The sequence below is a fragment of the Macaca nemestrina genome, chromosome 16 (assembly GCF_043159975.1).
Source record: "Macaca nemestrina isolate mMacNem1 chromosome 16, mMacNem.hap1, whole genome shotgun sequence".
NCBI lineage: Eukaryota > Metazoa > Chordata > Mammalia > Primates > Cercopithecidae > Macaca > Macaca nemestrina.
In genome coordinates this window covers 89,807,946-89,829,433 of record NC_092140.1, presented here as the reverse complement: position 1 = coordinate 89,829,433, position 21,488 = coordinate 89,807,946, and the positions used below count along the sequence as shown (strand labels likewise).

The 21,488-nt window shown below is 40.9% G+C and overlaps 2 protein-coding genes across 3 annotated transcripts in view; one reads left to right on the top strand and one right to left on the bottom strand.

The window, feature by feature from the left end:
• Positions 1 to 21,488, bottom strand: part of LOC105486040 (SMAD family member 9) — a 505,567-nt gene that overhangs the window by 368,948 nt on the left and 115,131 nt on the right. The window lies entirely within an intron of this gene.
• LOC105486062 (ADP-ribosylation factor-like protein 2-binding protein) lies at positions 19,599 to 20,923 on the top strand. The gene has a single exon (XM_011748747.3). The coding sequence runs from the start codon at positions 19,888 to 19,890 to the stop codon at positions 20,548 to 20,550; it is 663 nt and encodes a 220-aa protein (XP_011747049.2). The 5' UTR covers positions 19,599 to 19,887; the 3' UTR covers positions 20,551 to 20,923.

Sequence of the window (21,488 nt, the reverse complement as noted above, 5' to 3'; positions counted from 1 at the left end):
CATGAAGTTGCAATCAATAAATACTAAAGAAATGTATAAAGGCATCTATATTCATTTCTTGTGGCTGCTGTAACAAATTTCCACAAACTTGGTGGCTAAAAACAACATAAATTTATTCTCTCACCATTCTGGAGGCCAGACGTCTGAAATCAAAATATTGGTAGGACCATGCTCCCTCTGCAGGCTCTTAGGGAAGAATTCTCGCTTGCATCCTCTAACTTCTAGTGGCAGTCGGCATTCTTTGGCTCATGGCTGCATTCCTCCAATCTCTGCCTCCATCTTCACATCATTATCTCCTCCTGTGTCAGTCTTTAATCTCCCTCGGCCTCTCTCTTTCTAAGATACATGTGATTGCATTTAGGGCCCAGCTGATTAATCCAAGATAACCTCCTCATCTTCAGATCCTTAAATTAATCACACCTACAAAGACCCTTTCTCCAAATAAGGTAACATTCACAGGTTCTGGAGATCAGCACATGAATATTTTGGGGAGAAGGGGGCATTTTTCGGCCTACGATAATATCTGAGTATTTCCTTAAGAGTCATGAGTGATGTTTTCAGTGAGGAATACTTTGGTTTGCCTCAGGTTTGGCAATATAGAAAGAGAGGATTAGGGTTTAATCAATGCATACAAGGCAAAGATTATACCTAATTCAATATTCAGTTCAGTACCTGGTATGGAGATATGGCGTCTGACAAACCAGCCCTGAGCACTGTCTTTATGTTCAAAGCAAAATCAAACCCAATTTGCTTCTTTCAGTGCAATTTGTCTGCATTATCCCAGGATCAGGAATTGCTCACTTTATTACCGTGGGGCCATCTTTCTAAGACACAGTCAACATTTTTGACCCATTCAATTCCAATTAATTCTACCTATTTTGCAGAAGAATATTTGATATAATATTAAGAAAATATTGAGTTTTTTTTCACCAAACCTGTCATATAATCACCCCCAAATTTCCTCCAGTTTACCTTCAGTGCCATATTATTATGTTTCCTGTGTGTGCCATGATATTTTTTTAAAAGATGGAGAAGCCCTGATACAGAGAGATAAGTAGGCCAAAAATAAGTCCTTATGGAATATCTACCTTGCAAGAGAGGGGTTGATGAAGAAGAGAGAGAGAGCAGCTATCCAGCGTTTGGGAGACAGACTCCTCCTCATAAGGTGGAAAATTCCCTGAAGGAAACATTTAGAGCTGGGCTGCCAAAACAGATGACAGCTGTCCACAATAGGTCGATAATGTCAAATGCCACTGAAAGATGAAGTACAGCTGAAAAACATCCACTGAATTTGGTAATTAGAAAGCACTACAGGCCAAGTATGGTGGCACATGTCTATAAACCCAGCACTTTGAGAGACGAAGGCAAGAGGATTGCTTGAGCCCAGAAGTTCAAGACCAGCCAGGGCAATATAGGGAGATCCTACCTCTACAATAATTTTTTTTAAATTACCAGACATGGTGATGCATGCCTGTGGTCCCAGGTACTCAGGAGGCTGAGGTGGAAGGATCACTTGAGTCCAGGAGGTCAGGAATGTAGTGAGTCATGATTATACCACTACACTCCAGCCTGGGAAATGGAGAGACTCTGACAAAAAAAAAAACAAAAACAAACAAACAAACAAAAAACAGGAACCAGTAAGATCAGTGGACTGACAGGAAAAGGCCACAAAGCAGAGAGTTGAGGCACGCATCGGGGGAGGGGAGGTGTACACAGAAAGAAGATTCTTTAAGGAGAAAGAAGATTCTGTTATTTCAGAAGATTATTGTTGACAGTGATGAAAGTAAATAGTGGAAGGTGGAGGGAGGCTTTTTGTGAGGTGTCAGACTTGTGTTTCTACCTTGAAAGTAAATAGTAAGTCCAGAAGGAGACTTTAAAGGTGCAGATATTGACAATGGCAGACAAAGGCATACATTAAATAAAGTTTTTAAAGAACCTGGAAGGAGTGAGATTGTGCTCAGGGAAAAGGATTGGTCTTGGACAGATGTCCACTGGCTAAAAAAGCAGTAAGGATGTGACAAACAATTTTACCAATTAGAATTCAGGAAGTTGAATGTGGCTCTGCCTGGGATACCTCTTCTCTTTGTTTCCAAGGAATATAAACTGAGGAATATTAGAAATGAGAAAAGGTCATTGGATTTGGCAATTGGAAGGTCATTTGTGACCTTTGCAAGGGCAGGTTTAGTGCTTCCTTCAGCCAACAAATATTTATCATCCTGGTGAATGGAGCACTAGACAGGACCTTGTAATAGGACCAACAGGTTCATATGCCTGCTGCACAGTAACAGACCAATATACTAAGACAGCAGGGTTTGCAGCAGAGAAAGAGGTTACTGATTGAAGGGCAGCTGAATGAGGAGATGCGAGGAGACCTCCCCCAATCATCTCCTGAGAAGTTCTGGGTTGGAGTTTTTAAGGATATTGTAGGGGACAAGAGGCTGAAAAAATTGGGCCGTTGATTGATCAGGGTAAGAGGGATGAAATCCTCAGGATGTGGAAACTACATTCTTTAGTGAGTCAGTTACTCACAGGGTCCTTCAGACCAGCTGATGTTGGTAGTTTCACTGGTTTGCAGGACCTGAAAGAATATCTCAAAGGGAAAACTTAACATTTTACAATGTTCATGTTACATAGAATCTTGTAACAGGATCTACTGATTCTGGGGCAATAAGTAAACAACTATGAGGAAGCAGGTCAGAGAGCAAGCTGACCTAATGATTAATGCTGAATGCCTTGCAGCTTGATTTATTTTCATTCTGCCTCTCCCTTCTTCCTTGATTAATTTTATAATTTATAGGGATGGTTTCAACCTCCCAAGACAGGAGACTTGGAGTCCAGATTTAACTCTTTACCACATTAGCTCTTCATAATGAAGGCACCATTTGGGGCACTTATTCCCCCAAAATGAAGAAGTTGGATGAAATGACGGCTAAGGTCATGTCCAACACTTACTTTGTGTATCTGTTCTAATACTATGTTCAAGGCACAAGGCTGGTCATGGTATGAAATTTAAAGATCCAATGAGAGGCGGGGATTTGGACCTTCAAGGACATCAGAGTCTCTAAAAACAAATAATTCCTAATAAAAAGTCATCCCGCAGTGTTCTTTTCTGAGTCAAGGTCTGCTGTCAGAGAGAAAGCATTGAAATTTCTATTTCAAGAGAAAAAAATGTGACCAATTTCTAACATGATTTTTAAAAATTCCTCAGTGCCAAGCAGCCTGAAAATGTCAAGACTTTTCACTACTTGATAAAGTTATTTCTCAATATGAGAAATGTGAGAAAAGAATGAGCCATAATTGAGGGAATTTACCTAGTGAGCAAACTGAGTATTAATTTGAATATCTGCTTGGGCCCCTTGGGATGTTTAGCACAATGCACTAGATGGAAAGTTGTGATTGCACATTATATATTTTGAGACAAAATAACTTCTGCCAATTCTTGAACTAAAGGAACAGAAAATACAAGCACACATAATGAGGACTGTAGAAATTTGATATTAAAAGACGTATTATGTTGTCTGATACATCTTCCTGTCAACATGTTCATTATAATGTGTTCTTTTATTCTGCCCTATTCAGAATTTCTAGTTGTCTCTACATTGATTTTACACCTCCCACCACAAAGCTTAGAAACATTGACAAGCATCCTCATATACTCTAAAACGATGCAGTATGAGGAGGAGGACATTTCTATTGCTTGGATTTTCATAAAAATGCTCACATGGTTAATTTGTTCAGCTCCAAGTCTTTAGTAACTTGTCACTCCTTTTGAATACTCCAAAGGATGCTTAGCTCTGATTAGATTGAAGGTGCTCCTAAAACAACAGAGGTATGTTAGAATGTGGATTACTCCAGAGGTGTGTCAACACCATTCCAATCCATTGTTATCAAAACCAAACCACCCACCATCAGTAACTAGTTGTCCACTGTGGTAAATTTGTAGGTGGCACTTGCTGCCCCTCCTCCTAAAAGCCCCTGCTTCTCCTCTAACAGCTCTGAGCTGCCCCCTAAGAGGTTGGAGTCACTTCCTTCGTTCACTTCCCACACATGATTGTGTTGTAGGAGAGGTGATTGGGCAGCCAATGAACTGTGGGATTTAGGGTTCAGGAGACCTGGCTGCAAGTCCTTCTCCTTCCATTTATTGCTGTGTGATGTTTAGCTGTCACCTCATCAGAAGCCAAATGTATTCCTCTGTAAAAGTTAATAAAACCTGAGTGATCAATGTGTGATGTTGGGTTGCTGTGAAGAAGGAAAAGAAATAGTCGACAGAAGAGCACTTTGCAAACCACTCTATGACCTATAACTTGCTCTGAGAGAGAAGACGAAGCTGAGCAACCTCAGTGCTGTCCTCTCAAAACATGCAAAACTTTTCCTCTGACCCAGGTCCTCACCTGCCATGGAGCTGTCACCACTGCTGCTCTGCTGGGTCTGTGAAAGAACACAGGTGCATGGAGGCAGGTGCCAGCCCTATCTCCTGCAAGCCTGTCCTGACATTCTGGTATCTCCGGGCCAGGCTTGCTGGCAGTTGGGCTAGCTTGCTGGGGTAGTTTCAAGTGACTATTCTGGAGCCTTATTTTTCAGAATTGCCAAAATTGTAACGGTGGTCATTTTAAGCATATTTTTATCCTGTATATAACAAAGCAGATACTATTTAACAAGGAATCATAGACTGATTCCTGTTCGACAAAAGAAATAATCAAGTCAAAAAAAATATGACATTTTACCATCTCCTTAAATGATCAAAGGACTCCTAATTGTGTCTAATGTACTTATTAAGTCAGTGCACACCTCCACCCCATTATGGGACCTGATATGATGCCAATCCCAGTTCAAGAGTAGTGGAGCAGTACAGAGTATATTCTGGAATTTTTTTCTCCCAAAAAAGGTCACTGCTGTTACCCCTGTTTGAGAGGACTTCAAAAAGTTCATGGAAAAATGAGATTAAAACATGAAAGAAAAATATACAAATTGTATTTTTCAACATAAGCTCCATCAAGTTCAAAATGCTTTTGTAAGCAATGACGCCAGTCATTTAGTTCAACCATAAAGAACCGAGGGGCCTGGGGATTTAACCATGTCAATGAAGTCTTTTTTATATTATTAACTGAATAAATGGATGCCCCTCACAGGTTTTTTAAGGGTTGGAAACAAAAAATCAGAAGAAGCTAAATCAGGACTGTAAGGTGGATGCCTACTCATTTCCCATCAAAACTTCAGCAAAAGTGTCCTTGTTTGATGAGAGGAATGAGCAGGAACATTGTCATGGTGGAGAAGGATTCTGTGGTAAAGTTTTTCCAGGCATTTTTCTGCTAAAGCTTTGGCTTTCTCTAAATACTCTTATCATAAGCACATGTTGTCATTTTTTGGCCCTCCAGAAAGTCAACAAACAAAATGCCTTGAGCATCTCAAAAAATTGTTGCCAGGACCTCTGCTCTTGATGGATTGATTCACTTTTGCTTTAACTGAACCAGTTCCATCCTTTGGTAGCCATGGCTCTGACTGTGCTTTGTCTTGAGGATTACACTGGTGAAGCCATGTTCCATTTCCTGTTACAATTCTTTGGAAAAAAAAATGCTTCAGGATTGTGATCTCACTTGTTGGGAATTTTCACGGAAAGCTCCGCCCTTGTCTGCAGCTGATCTGGAGGCATCAGTTCTGGCGCCCAGCGAGTGGAAAGCTTGCTCAACTTTAAATTTTCAGGCAAAATTTTATAAGCTGAATCAGTTCAGATGTCTATAGTGTTGACTATTTTTTGTGCTATTAATCCTCAGTCCTTTTCAATTAGTGCACACACGAGATGAATTTTTTTCCTCACACATTGATGTAAATGGCCTGCCGCTGTGGGTTTCATCTTCAACATCATCTCATCCCTTCTTATTTATATATTTATTTCTTTCTTTCTTTTAATTGTACTTTAAGTTCTGGGATACATGTGCAGAATGTGCAGGTTTGTTACATAGGTATATACGTGCCATGGTGGTTTGCTGCACCCATCAACCCATCATCTATATTTTCTCCTAATGCTACCCCTCCCCTAGCCCCCCATTCCCCCGACAGGCTCCAGTGTTGTGATGTTCCCCTTCCCATGTTCATATGTTCTCATTGTTCAACTCCCACTTATGAGCGAGAACATGCAGTGTTTGGTTTTCTGTTCCTGTGTTAGTTTGCTGAGAATGATGGTTTCCAGCTTCATCCATGTCCCCGCAAAGGACATGAACTCATCCTTTTTTGAGACAGTTTCCCTCTTGTAGCCCAGGCTGGAGTGCAATGGCGTGATCTCCACTCACTGCAACCTCCGCCTCCTGGGTTCAAGCAATTCTCCTGCCTCAGCCTCCCAAGTAGCGGGAATTACCGGCTCCCAACACCATCCTCGGCTAATTTTTGTATTTTTAGTAGAGACAGAGTTTCACCATGTTGGCCAGGCTGGTTTTGAACTCCTGACCTCAGGTGATTCCCCCATCTCAGCCTCCCAAAGTGCTGAGATTACAGGTGTGAGACACCACGCCCAACCATCTCATCCCTTCTTAAAGTGAGTTATCCATTTTTATCTTTTGAGGCGTTGTCCCATAAACTTTTCATAAAGCAATAATGATTTCACTATTCTTCCACCCAAGCTTTACCATAAATTTGATGCTTGTTCTTAAATTTTAGCAAAATTCATGTTGCTCTGATAGAGGATCTTTTCAAACTGATGTCTTATCCTTCTTAGTGCCTTAAACTAGATCCTGCTCAGATATGTCATAACAAGTTGGTATAAGTGTGTTTTGGTGCAAAAAAATTTTGAAATCCATGCATAGTTTTTTCATAATATGCATTATTCCTGAATCTTTGAAGACCCCTTGTAAAACCTAATAAGCTTCAATTGAAACCCCTGAATTAAGTTTTCAAATATTCTGGGATTACATAGTTATCCTTTTAGTCAAATGATGATTCTAATAATAGATATACATTTTTCGTGTTATCCGAGATTGGCTCTGACTGTATAATCTATCACTGGAGTAAAAAAGCTGAATTAACACAACTTCAAAAAACAGTATCCAGGATCACCAAAGTGAATTGCTCTGCTGTAAATATGTCAAATACGTCCAGCCTCTAAAGAAGGAATTATCACCTCAGAAAGCAACGTTTTAAAAAATGTATTCTATTAATATTTTCTTATAAATAAAATGACATCATTTGATGACACCACAGTCTTTAAGTGATCTGATAAAACATGAATCCTTTTCCTGCCAAATCATATGCCAAGATAAAGTTTTTGCATGCAATTCTACCTAGGTCATATATTCTTAACTCTCGAAGTTCCTTTAATCACCATGCACATTATAATTGTCCATTTTTATTGAAAGTATTTTATTTGACTCAATTTCATGTTCACTGTATGACTCAAAATAAATGTTATTCAATTACAAATAGAGTCACCCCATTTATTATCTCATTTGATTGTCAGATTACTGTCCCTTATTAGAGATGAGAAATCAGGCTCATAGCACGGTGCTGATGCAAAATGGATACGTACAACTGAGTGAATCAACGAATCGATCACAATTTATTTTAAGTGACTTGCCCATGCTTGAATTGCTAGAAGGATCCAATTTGAACCCATCACTTTGGTCCACTGTTCCTTCCACATCATCACACTCTCTCCTCTTCTCTTAGTAACACGAGAGAAATTTAAGCTAATTGTCACATCTAATATAAATTTATAAGTAATCACACTTCCTCTCATGCACATGTGGAAATGTTAGTTCCAGATTCCGAGGAAATGTACTGAAATGATGTTCATTATGATTAATTCCTAGAAATTTTCTTGTCTCTCTCTCTCTCTCTGTCTCCTTTGGGTCTTCTCCAGCGAAGGTTTAAATTTTACATTTCAAAACAGACTGTTCCATTGTTTCATTCCTGGAATGTTACCCCTTGTTGAGAATCTCAACAAATCACATGTAGCTGTACAGTTGTGGGCTGGGAATGAGTCGGGGGGAATGTAATTTGGCAAACATTGCTTCAGAGATCTATGAGATATGTCACACAGATTGTGTGTCCTTCCTCAGTAAGATCTAATATAGGAGGAATAATACAGCAATCATAGAATAAAGAGGCTTCATCCTCCTTACCACAGAAGAAACTTTTATCAAAGATCTGAAGGTTCCAAATGAGCACACTCCTTAATCAAGCTATTTCTAGACCTCAGATTTCAATCTTATAATGCTGGACAGAAAGAGGATAGAGTATAAAGCATGCTGAGAAATAGAATGGCCACTCAAGAGGCCCAGGAAGTTCAGGTTTTAGTCTTTTTCATTAAATGTTATGTATAATGACATAGCAAGCTCTAGGCAAACACCAAAGTGGAAATATAGCCTTATTCCCCATTACATTTCTTTCACAAAATGATGGCCCATTTTCTCCTGCACAAAGATGAGGAGACGCCGAATAGCATTGCATTATCCGTTGAGATTTCACCCTGAAGAACTTAAGTTTAAGCATATCCCATTGATTGCCTGGCATTAAAAAGCAGATAAGATTTTTTACCCTTTGAAACGAAAGACAATCAACAACCCAGGTGTGCATATTCATTTATGAAATCAACGGGATGCTGAGATCAGTTCTCAAGCTTCTATTTCACACATTTGTAGACTCAGGTGAGGGTCAGGCCAAGTCCCAAAACGTTTAGCTGTATCGCCTGGGAATGAAGGATTCCTCCTGAGAGTGAGGGGCAGGAAACATTATGGGTCAAATTAATAAAATGGTTAAAAGAAACTACTTGGGTGATGAATTTTTTGGTTTTTGTATTTTCTGGCTAAATGAAGATTTAGCAGAAAAGCATCTGTTTAAATGCTTGTTATTTTACTTATTTCTACACTGTTTTAGTCGTTTTCCTACCTTAATGAGTATGGCATATTAAAGCTACTCTGTGACAAGTTTGCACGGTTTACAGAAAGAATAGGGAGACAGTATCCATGTGAGTATTTTACAGGCAGTTATGGGAGTATAGACTAGAAGCAGAGGATGCCTTCAACCTCAAAAGCTCTAGGGTGTGGGAAGGAAAAAGGGAGGGACCTTTTCATGGCCATCAAGTATTTAAGTGATCTGATAAAACATGAATCATTTTTCTGCCAAATCATATACCCAGATAAAGTTTTGCATACAGTTCTACCTGGGTCATGTATTCTTTTTGTTGTTGTAGTTGAGACAGAGTCTCGCTCTGTCACCCAGGCTGGGGTGCAGTGGCGTCATCTCGGCTCACTGCAAGCTCCACCTCCCGGTTTCACGCCATTCTCCTGCCTCAGCCTCCCGATAGGTGGGACTACAGGCGCCCGCTTCCACACTTGGCTAATTTTTTGTATTTTTAGTAGAGATGGGGTTTCACTGTTTTAGCCAGGATGGTCTCGATCTCCTGACCTTGTGATCCTCCTGCCTCGGCCTCCCAAAGCGCTAGGATGACAGGTGTGAGCCACCGCACCCGGCCCCAGGGTCATGTATTCCTAACTCTTATATAAATCTTTAGCTTTAAAGAACTTTAGACCTCAAAGAACAAAGAAGACAATGATAATACATATAAGTATGAGTGAGAGTTGCTCTTTGTTCATTTATGACTATCCTAAGACTCCTTTAAGCATTGTATAAAATCCTTTCCAACTCTAAAAAATATTTATACATGAATAAATTCTTAATTGCAGCAAGTTTTTAACACTTCTAACTAAGAATCAACTCCATTATTATTTTATAATCTGAACAAAATTGCAAAGGAATACTGATTCCAGTCCAAGAAAGCCATTTTATGTGGATTCTTATGGCACTCCTCACCCATACTTGTGAGTCACAGGTGCAAAAACACAAACACAAAAATTGTCACAAAATGTAAATATATTTAAAAACACCTTCTGTGTTAGTCCTTTTCCATTGCTATAAAGGAATACCTGAACTAGATACTTTATAAAGAAAAGATGCATTTGACTCTATGTCCTGCATTCTGGGCACACTGGTATGGGGTGTGGGCTCCCAAGGCCTCAGGTAGCTCTACCCCAATGTCATATTTCAGGCTTTGTGGGTCATACAGTCTCTGTTGCAATCATTCAACTCTGCCTTTATAGTTTAAGAGCAGCCACAGGCAAGATGTAAGGAAATGGTCTTGGCCATGCTCCAACAAGCTTTCTTTACAGAAACAGCAGACTGGTTGGCCAAGAGGGGGTCATAGATTGCTGATTCCTGATCTAAAAGTTTAATGGCGGCTGGAGTTAACGTTACTAAAATCCAGTGCAGGCAACTGGCAGAAGTCTGCATTCCTCATCTCTTTTGCGAGAGTGTCCCCACAGCATGGTGGCTGGCTCCTCCTGGAGTGAGCATACTATCCCTTTGATTACTTCTATTGGTCACACAGGCCAAGAGTGCTATATTGTGATAGGGGTTCACACAGGGTGTAGATACATGGAGGTAGGGATAATTGGGTGAGCGGTCTTGAAGACTGGCTTCCATATTTAATTCCCTAAAATAAATAATATTCCTACTGGTTTTATGTCTCTGATCATATCCTGACTGGTACTGGAGCTATAATAGTAGACATTTTAATATGCCAAAAAGACAGTGAATTTGGAAAAATGTTTTATTATATTCCAAGCAAATTCTAAATTAATCTAAATAATATTCATACTAGGCATACCTTGTCAAAAATTAACATTTCAAGAATATTTATAAATTTCTGCAAATATCCAAATAGGGAGGAGGAAAAACAACTTTCCTTAAAAAGCAGTAAAATCTCTCTTTTTTTTTTTTTAGAGACAGGGTCTTGCCCTGTCACCCAGGCTGGAGTGCAGCAGTGCAATCACAGCTCACTCTAGCCTTGACCTCCTGTGTTCAAGCAATCCTCCCACCTCAGCCTCCTGAGTAACTGGGCCTACAGGTGTGCACCATCACACCCAGCTAATTTTTAAAAATTTTTTTGTAGAGACAGGGTCTTGCTATGTTGCCCAGGCTGGCCTCGAACTCCTGGGCTCAAGCAATCCTCCTGCCTCAGCCTCCCAAAGTGCTCCAATTATAGATGGGAGCCACCACACTTGGCCTGCTTCCTCAGACTTCTTTACAACACTGAGTTCCTAAAGATAATGAAAAATTTGTAAAGATTTTGAGAGGGGAAACATAATCAAGAATTTCATTCCCAGCCAAAGTGGTGTTCACATGTGAAGGCAAAGACTGAGAAGGGAAACTACTCATGGATACGTGGCTGACTGAAGGAATTCAAAATAAAGAACTAAAAAGTAGGAAAACCAAAATAAATTAGGTACAGAAGCTTACATATAAATAACTGCTGTAAATATAATCACAAAACTCAATATAAAAACAAACCCATTGAACATAAGGGAACACAGGGTAAAGAAAATGAATAATTACATGTAAGTAACATGGGTCCATGCCTTTGTTTAACCACAGGAAGCCTAGGATGTCAGGGAAGAAAGTAATAGAAGTCAAGGCAGAAATCTGCCTCCCGCACAAGCTGGCACAAAAATTATATGTAAGCTAAGACCTGAAAGAACAGTCGGAGTTGGCTAGGAGAATGGGGGATATTCTAGTGGCAACAGCAGAAGCCCACTCTGGCTGAGGAAAATAGAAATCAGTTTATGGGCAAAATGTCAGAAGTTCGCAGATGCAGTTAAAGGGCAGGAAGGTTAGATTTAGACCGAGACAGACACAGTGACACAGGAGATGCAGTAAGCTTGTCAGGGCACTGCCTCCGAGATAATGAGCCCTAACCATGTTTCTGCCTGTGCGTCATTCCTCCTAAGACTCAAAGTCCCTGAAGAGAGAGCCAGATTGAACGAGCTCACGCCTGTTGCTGGCCAGAGGAAGGCAAGACGGTCCCTGATGGCCCCACAGAGACAGCTCACAGTCCGCAGGAGCCACAGGAAGGAAACTGAGATGCCGTTACCCATAGGAGAAGAATGGCTGCTAGGCAACTCCAAAATAGTCAATGCTCACTCCAGGAGGACTGAGGCTGGGGAGGGCAGCAGAAACCTATCACCAGGGCCTTTAAGTCATGCTAAGAAATGTGGATGTTTTTCCAAATGAAAATGGGGAATAGAAGAAAGGTTTGGAGCAGGAAAGTAATAGATTTGATTTCCATTTTAGAAAGAAAGATGGCTCTGGCAGCAATGTGAAGAGGAACAGGAGGGGGACTAACTGGAGACTGTTGCAGTAATCCAGGTAGAACAGGATGTGGCCCAGCTTATTAACTATGGGCTGCAGAGAAACACATACAGTGTGTCTAGAGAGAGTAAAGCAACATAGAACCAACAGATTTTGGTAACTGAGTTACCAATCTTATTATGATTAGATTATTCATCATCATCATCATCATAAGCAATAATAACGTAATAACAGTAAACAACAAATAAGAAACAATTTGATAATGGAAAGCTTTGTTCCCCCCCTCCAAATAATTGATGTGCTATGTGCGATTCATTAATGAGAACTACGTAAAACATCAGTTGGCTCACAACCAAATTTGCATCTGATTCACATCAGCAGTGTGCACTCCTGTCTTCTGTGATCTTTTATTCCTTGAACCTGACTTTTTCCATCTGTACTTGTTTTACTGGTACACTGTGTACGTATGCTTTTTTGGTAAAGTGTCCTAAAAGACCTCAAAACTACAAAATAAACAAACAAAAACTCATCATGCCCATATCCTCAATCAAAACCACTTTCCTGTCTTCATAATTTGCTAATGGCTCCACCATTTCCCCTATACCTGGAGCCTGGAAACCTCAAGTATCAGAACCACTCCTTCTTGCCTGTCCTCCGTTGCCCACATTTAGATCTTCTGTACATGAAAAAGTGTTTGAATCAGTGCCTTACTTTTCATCTCTCCTTGCTTCGAGTGAAATCCTCCCTTTTCCTCTTGCTTAAACCTTCCATCAACTTCCTAACAGTCTCTCCTTGCCCTCTGACTATGCACCACTGCAAAGTTAAATTCCAATTATATTACTTTTCTGCTTTAAAACTCCGATGATTCACCAGTGCAAATAAATAAGGCATTGGCCAGTGACACACGCCTGTAATCCCAGTACTTTGGGAGGGCAAGGTGGGTGGATCAACTGAGGTCAGGAGTTTGAGACTAACGTGGCCAACATGGCGAAACCCCGTCTCTACTAAAACTACAAAAATTAGCCAGGTGTGGCGGCACACTCCTGTAATCCCAGCTACTCGGAGGCCAAGGCAAGAGAATCGCTTGAACCCAGGAGGCGGAGGTTGCAGTGAGCCTAGATCATGCTACTGCACTGCAGCTGGGTGTAAAGAGTGAAACTCCATCTCAAAATAAATAAATAAATACATAAATAAATAAAGCATAAACCCTTCCTTCTGTGTTAAAGATTTTCTCTCAGAAGATTATAATATGAAAAAGCTAGGAACACTTTCAGAATCCCCTAAATTGAGTACACATATCAGGTCTACTTTTCTTTGCTTCATCCCTTTTTCCAGGTTCCAGGTACATCGCTGGGTGTCTCATTCCTTTTTCTGCTGCTGTAACAGGATATCACAGACTGGGGAAATTATGAACAAAAGAAGTTTGTTTGGCTCACAGTTCTGGAGGCTGAAAAGTCCACAATCCAGGGGCCACGTCTGGCAAGGGCCTTCTTGCTGCATCACAGCATGGAAACTAGGTGGAAGGGCAAGAGAGTGCATGCAACAGAGAGCAAGAGAGTGAATGTGCCTTTGTAACTAACCTACTGCAGTGACAAGGGCATTAATCCACCCATGAGGGTGGAGTCCCCATGACCTAATCACTTTTTAAAGGCCCCACCCCCTCAACACTGCTGCACTGGGGATGAAGTTTCCAGCACGTACACTTTGGAGGACTTATTCAACCATGACCCTTGCTTCTCATTCATGGAGGAATAGGAGGGAAGAGTCCAAACTTCACTCTTGGGCCTTGGCAGCTCTAGCCCATCCTTTTCCCGTCCTCTTCTTTCTGGGGTCAGCCTGCCTGCTTAGCAGTGTGAGCCTCTCTTAGCCTTGGTGTAGGCTTAGTGAAGAAGCTCTGCTTCTGGGAGGAAAGAGGGCCAGGGGAGTGCTGGATTTACACCTGATGGGAAAAACCTATCTAGTTCTGGGGTTTAGTATCAAGAATTCCACTGGTGCCACATACCTGAGTGAATTTGGGAACAAAAAGCAGAACACATAGAGATGAAGGCTTCTGGAGGATAGAGGAATTGATTGGGGTGATACAACCTTTGGGGAAACTACACCAAGCTCGGGCCACGCAGGAATTTTAAACATTGAGTTTTCTGCAGCCAATATTGCACCTTATGCCTGATTTTTACGAAGATGGCTTTCAGCTGCTTCAGCCTGGACAAGTGAGTTGAAGTCTCAGGCTCCTGGAAGATTCTGACCTAGTGGTTGAATACACAACCAAGAGGCTCTTTCTAGATTGCCTGGGCTGCAGGCACTGACCACTTCAGTGATCTCGGTGGTGTTAGCAAAACTAGCCGCAAAGGCTTTAGCAAGCAAACTTGAGTTTAAATTGAAAAATAGCTTAGTCTGTGGGCAGCTGCAGATGGCCTTGAATAACACAAGCACAAATAGGCCTGTGATTGCAGCCAGGACTGACAGAGGAATAAATAAATCCAGAGATGGTCTTTAGAGTCCCACTGAGGTTTTGCCTTGAAAGAGGCAGAGTTTCAGCACACTGCTTGGCGTTTACCACGATTTTCACCCAGGTCTATAAAGAAGGTAGGTTCCACATGGGTCACAGAGCAATAGCATGTGAGATTCTAGCTTTAACTTATTAGTGTTAGGTTCAAATAGGTTGTAGACGATCTCACTTTGAGTAGACCCAAATTCTATTCTACATGTAGAGCCAAGGTGGAAACTGTAGCGGAATTAATCCTTAATTAATCTTTAATTCATGTGACTGATAAACAGTGTTGAGTCACCCCCAACCATGTAAACTCAAGTTGGCCCTGAATTTGTTAATTTCATGAATTTAAACCAAGGCTTTGGATTTCAGACTAAAATTATGCATTCAACCTAAAAGGGAGGTACATTTTATTAATAAAACAATAGGAATAAATAGGCACCCTCATTGAAAAATATGCTATCTTCTTAGATAACAGTAGAGAAATAACTGAAAGAAACTATCACTGTCCCAATAAAAAGACAGATAATTTTTCAATGGGGACTCTGAGGAACATCATTGCTTAAAATGTCACAGAAAAACTGTAGTCATATGAAAAACATGTCAGTCTTAATATCAGAACATAAGCAGAGGAAAATTGAAAATAAAGAGACAGATCAAGCTAAAGGAAAATTTCCTTAGGAGTAAGGTTGAGATATTAGAGAATATATTAAAGAGAAATTAAACTAAAATGAGATCTCAAAAGCCAGTATATATAAAAGGGAAAGGAAGGTGGCCGGACGCAGTGGCTCACACCTGTAATCCTAGCACTTTGGGAGGCGGAAGTGGGTGGATTGCCTGAGCTCAGGAGTTCGAGACCAGCCCAGGCAACACGGTGAAACTCCGTCTCTACTAAAATACAAAACATTAGCCGGGCATGGTGGCAGGTGCCTGTAATCCCAGCTACTCAGGAGGCTGAGGCAGAGAATTGCTCCACCTCCCGGGAGGCGGAGGTTGTGGTGAGCTGAGAATGCGCCATTGCACTCCAGCCTGGGTGACCAGAGCAAGACTCCGTCTTTAAAATATATAAATACAAATAAACAAATAAAAGGGAAAGGAAAATGCAGCAAGGTCTAACTTGTATGAAGGAGGGTGTTAGATGCAGGGAAAGTGTGTAGTTATTACTGGAACAGAAACAGTGATTCCAGAAGTTTCAGAGTTTTTTTTTAAAGGAGTGTAAAAACAAGAGTACACTAAAATGACATTCAAGAGGTCTAAGATCCAGGAAACTATTAAATGTTAGATTCTTAAAATTATTAATGGAAAGTCTATAGTAAATGCAACTGATTTTCTTGCCTTCCATCCTGCACCCTGGTAATCCATTCATTTCTAAGAAGCACACCTGATCATGTCAGTCCCTTGCCACAAACTACACATGCACACACACACACAGAGCACACACACACAGCACACACAGCACACACACATACACCACACACACACAGTACACACACACCACACACACACAGCACACACACACAACACACAGCACACACACACACACCACACACACAGCACACAACACACACACACAGCACACACACAGCACACACACACAGCACACACAGCACACACACAGCACAAACACACAGCACACACACACACAGCACACTCACAAACGCACACACACAGCACGCACACACAGCACACACACACACAGCACACACGCACACACACAACACACAGCACACACACACAGCACACACACACAAACACACAGTACACACACATGCACACCACACACAGCACATAGCACACACACACACAGCACACACACAGCACACACACACACAGCACACACACACAAACACACAGCACACACACACCACACACACAGCACATAGCACACACACACAGCACACACACACAGCACACACACACAAACACACAGTACACACACATGCACACCACACACAGCACATAGCACACACACACACAGCACACACACAGCACACACACACACAGCACACACACACAAACACACAGCACACACACACACCACACACACAGCACATAGCACACACACACAGCACACACACAGCACACACACATACAGCACACACACACAGCACACACACACAGCGCGCACACACACAGCACACACACACAGCGCGCACACACAGCACGCACACACAGCGCACACACACACACAGCGCACACCGCACACAGCACACAGCGCACACACACAGCACACACACACACACAGCGCACACACACACAGCACACACACACACAGCACACTGCGCACACACACACACAGCACACACACACACACAGAGCACACACACACACAGCACACACACACACAAACACACACACACAGCCCATGCACCTTTGCACCTTAGCATAAGAGACAGTCTTTCCATGACCTGGATTCTATGTACCTCCCTGAACTGTTTCCTGATAAACTCCACCTCCACATCCTAGATTCCAGTTGTACCAAACTATTTGCAAGCCTTGAGTATTATAAACTTGATAACATATTCATTCTGCCTACCATGTCCTTTTATCCTAGTCCACATGGATTTTACAAGACTCAGCTTACATATCAACTTCTCCTAGGAGCCTTTCTACATTAGAATTACTAGTGAATGCAGAGCACTTAAAATGTTTTATTTTTCTTATGTATTTATTGACTCTTTTTCAACTCTAAGCCAGTGGTTCTCAAAAGAGGAGATACAGCTCCTAGGAGACATTTCAAAAATGTAAGGGGTATTTTTAGTTGTAATAAGTTTAGGGGTTGGGAGAACACAACAGATATTCAGTGGACAAGCCAGGAAGCTAGATACCTTGCAATATCCATATAGTTCAGTACAAAAAAATATAAACTATATGCATCATGTTCAACTTTGGAATGTTCCACTGGACTTTCTGTAGGTGAAAAACTTGTTTATAATTATCTGAGTTAAGATTCAAACTCTGAGCCAGGTGCAGTGGCTCACACCTGTAATCCCAGCACTTTGGAAGGTTGAGGCGGGCAGATCACCTGAGGTCAGGAGTTCAAGACCAGCCTGGCCAACATGATGAAACCCCATCTCTACTAAAAATACAAAAAAAAGACTTAGCCAGGCATAGTGGCGCTTGCCTGTAATCTCAGCTACTCAGGAGGCTGGGCAGGAGAATTGCTTGAACCCAGGAGGCAGGGGTTGCAGTGAGCCGAGATCACGCCACTGCACTCCAGCCTGGGTAACAAGAGTGAAAACTCTGTCAAAAAAAAAAAAAAAAAAGATTCATACTCTGTTTTATATCAAATCAAAAGTATTTTTGCATGATGTTATATATTGAATTTCACAGGAATATAACTACCATAAACTGAGGAAAGAATGTACTTGGTTTATGTTCAGAACTTTATCAAGAGTTGTTTCCCATTTCAGAAATCACATCACTATGGGCACCACTGAGGGTGGTATTTGAGTCACCAACACAACACTCCTGTATCCATCTGCATTTGTCGATGAGGCATTCATGGTGACTGCAAGTAGATGTACAGATTTCCTCATTTAGCTCTTATTTCAAAATGTCAAATATAAATTTTAAATGTGGGCAAATATTCAGTCGAATATATTAAATTGGGTTTTACAGCTTTTATGCAGAAATGAACAGTCACCGATATGTCTATTCCGCCAACACATTTTTTTCTAGTTAAGCCAACGAACCCATCAAGAGTAAGTGAACATTTTACAAAGGAACATGTTGATCACATTGGCAAAGCTATGTGTGTGTGTGTGTGTGTGTGTGTGTGTGTGTATATATTTATTTATTTATGATATTTAAGGAAAACTGAAAATTGCTATAGTGTCACTGGAATGTTCAAGAATGTTCTGTGCAAAAGGAGGTAAGTCTCACTGGTTCTTACAGAACAACATAAAAGATCATGCAATATGGTACATCGTACAATATTCTAAGAAAATTAGTTTTATAAGCTATATAAGAGATTAGTACAAAGAGGATAAAAAGAAATCCAAACCAAATAATTTCTCTATCCCATTGTAATACTGCTTTAAGAAGATGGTAAAAGATATTGAAATCAATTGCATAATGCAAATAATCTTGATTATGAGTGGGCAAAAGTAACCTGGATAATCATAAGACTGTAATATTTGCATCTATAAAGTGTGCAAGGACAGAAAAACTATGCAGAAAAGATTATTTTCAAAATTACTAACCATGAATGCAAAAAAATTGTCAATATTTGCAACCCTGAAATTAATTAAAGGGAAAAAAAATTCCTTTTCCAACATCATTGCTTATTTAACAGATGGAGCACCAATAATGTAAGTTTAGAGCCAACTTTAAAAACAGGTACCAGATACTTTAACAAATCATTTTATTATTCATCAACAACTTAATTACCAAGTCTCGGAGAAAGAGATAATCATCAATGAATGTTTTAAAATAATCCCTTCACTGACAGATTATTCATCATCTTTCAAATGTCATTTAAGTGTTTGAATGTCATGTTTAAATAAGATGGTTCACCAAGCAAATATTTTTAAAAGGTTTGGCTCACATTGTGGACCTTTATGGATCTTTAACATGATCAATAAAAAAAATATATAATTGGAAATACTGCAAATTGATGAGGTATAGCCTTCAAGCTTATTTGAAAAGATCTTCATTATTCAAATTATAATTTTTAAATTTATATTTTGTATATTAATATATTTATTTTCAAATATTCAGAAAAGTTGAAAGACTAGGGCAAGCTTGTCCAACCCACAGCCCATGGGTCACATGTGGACGAGGACAGCTTTGAATGCTTTGAATGCGGCCCAACACAAATTCGTAAACTTTCTTAAAATATTATGAGATTTTTTTGTGATTTTCTTTTTAGCTCATCAGCTACAATTAGTGTTTGTGTATTTTATGTGTGGCCCAAGATAGTTCTTCTTCCAATGTGGCCCAGGGAAGCCAAAAGATTGGACACCCTTGGATCAGAGCAAGGAACACCCATAGGCCTGCCACCTACATTCAGCAGTTTCAAGTATTTTGCTATAATTGCTTCCTGTATGTTTGTATAATTGACTAAAACATTTCTAAGTAAAATGCAGTGCCATGCTATTTCATCTCTGAGTTCTTAACCATGAATCTCCTAAATATAAGGATATTCTCTTGCATAATCACAATGTTATTACTATACCTTAAAAAATTCAAGAGTGGGCCTCAGCCTGGGCAAGCCTTCCCCCAGCCGACCTCTGTGCCCTAGAAAACATAGGGACCCAATGGGCCAGCTCACTTGGGTGGGTGTGGTGGCACCAACCATGGGTACTTTAGAAGAAGGCTTCATTGTGCCCTTCTTCTCTGACTCTGATGCACATTTTGATGCTGTGGTTGGATATTTAGAGGACGTTATCATGGATGAAGACTTCCAGTTATTACAGAGAAATTTCATCAACAACTACTACCAGGAGTTTGAGGACACCGAAGAGAATAAACTCACCTACATACCTATTTTTAACGAATATATTTCTTTGGCAGAAAAGTATATAGAAGAAGAGTTGCTGGAGCAAATTCTTGGCTTTCACATGGCAGCTTTCACAACGTTACAGCACCACAAAGATGAAGTGGTTGGTGACGTACTCCAAATGCGGCTCACATTTACAGATTCTCCAGCTTTTAAAGAAATGTTTCTGGACTGCAGAGCAGAAAAAGAAGGCCAGAGACTGGACTTAAGCCGTGGTTTAGTGGAGAGTTCATTGTGCAAATCATCTTCTATGCCAGCTTCCCAGAACAATCTGCAGCACTGGGACCTACCTCCAGACAATGAATGGGATCATTCTCAATGTCACAGGCTCAGTAGTTCAATAGGCTCGGCTCATGATGACAGAACATATCCCGGAAAAACTGATTCTGTTCTACAACTCTTCATTCGCATTAAGCATTGATAAGTAAAAGCCAACATGACCTAACCCTCCTGGACCTATTTATCCTGAAACATCTTATTCGGTTTTTCTTGTTTGTTTTGTTTGTTTGTTTGTTTGTTTTTTGAGACAGGGTCTTGCTCTGTCACCCAGGCTGTACTGCAGTGGCCCAATCTCAACTTACTGCAGCTTCCACCTCCCTGGTTCAAGTGATTCTCCTGCCTCAGCCTTCCAAGTAGCTGGAATTACAGGCACCCACCACCATGCCCAGCTAATTTGTTTGTATTTTTAGTAGAGACTCAGTTTCACCATGTTGGCCAGGCTGGTTTTGAACTCCTGACCTCAAGTGATCCGCCTGCCTCGGCCTCCTAAAGTGCTAGGATTACAGGCGTGAGCCGCCCCCACCCCCCGACCCCCACCACCCCGACCTAATCACCTTCTTGTATTCATTAACTCTAATACTCCTCCCCTCCCCAAGTAGGCACCTCTCTCAGGTGCTTCTGACTCAGGCACCTTGTAAGTAAGCCCATGTCAAGCATTCCACCCCGTGGGGGGCCCTTCCTCAACCCAGCATCCATGTTTGTGTATCAAAACCCACCATCATGAACCCTCTTTATCCCAGCAGGCTTTGCATAAAAAATGAGATGCACTTGCATCTCATTTTTGACATCAGTCAGAGTTTCAGTTCTTCAGCCTCAGGGAGGTTTTTTATGTGTATCTGGGGTGTTACTCCAGCCAGCTGTCCATCTTGAGATTTTTGAATCTCCTGTGATCACAGCTTGTCCTGGCTGGAGGAATCAACTGAAAGAGATGTCCTTTACCTAAAAGCTACATGTGAAAACTCCTGGTCTTAACATTTGAAGTCCTTGTGTGACTATGTCTTCTGCTGGTCCTGATGTAGTCCCACTATTTTCAGAAGTCTCTTTGAAGTGTTATTTTTGGAAAATATTTGTATAGATGAA

Coding starts and splice junctions, on each gene's coding strand:
- LOC105486062 (XM_011748747.3), top strand. CDS start 19,888: ATGGGCCAGCTCACTTGGGTGGGTGTGGTGGCACCAACCATGGGTACT.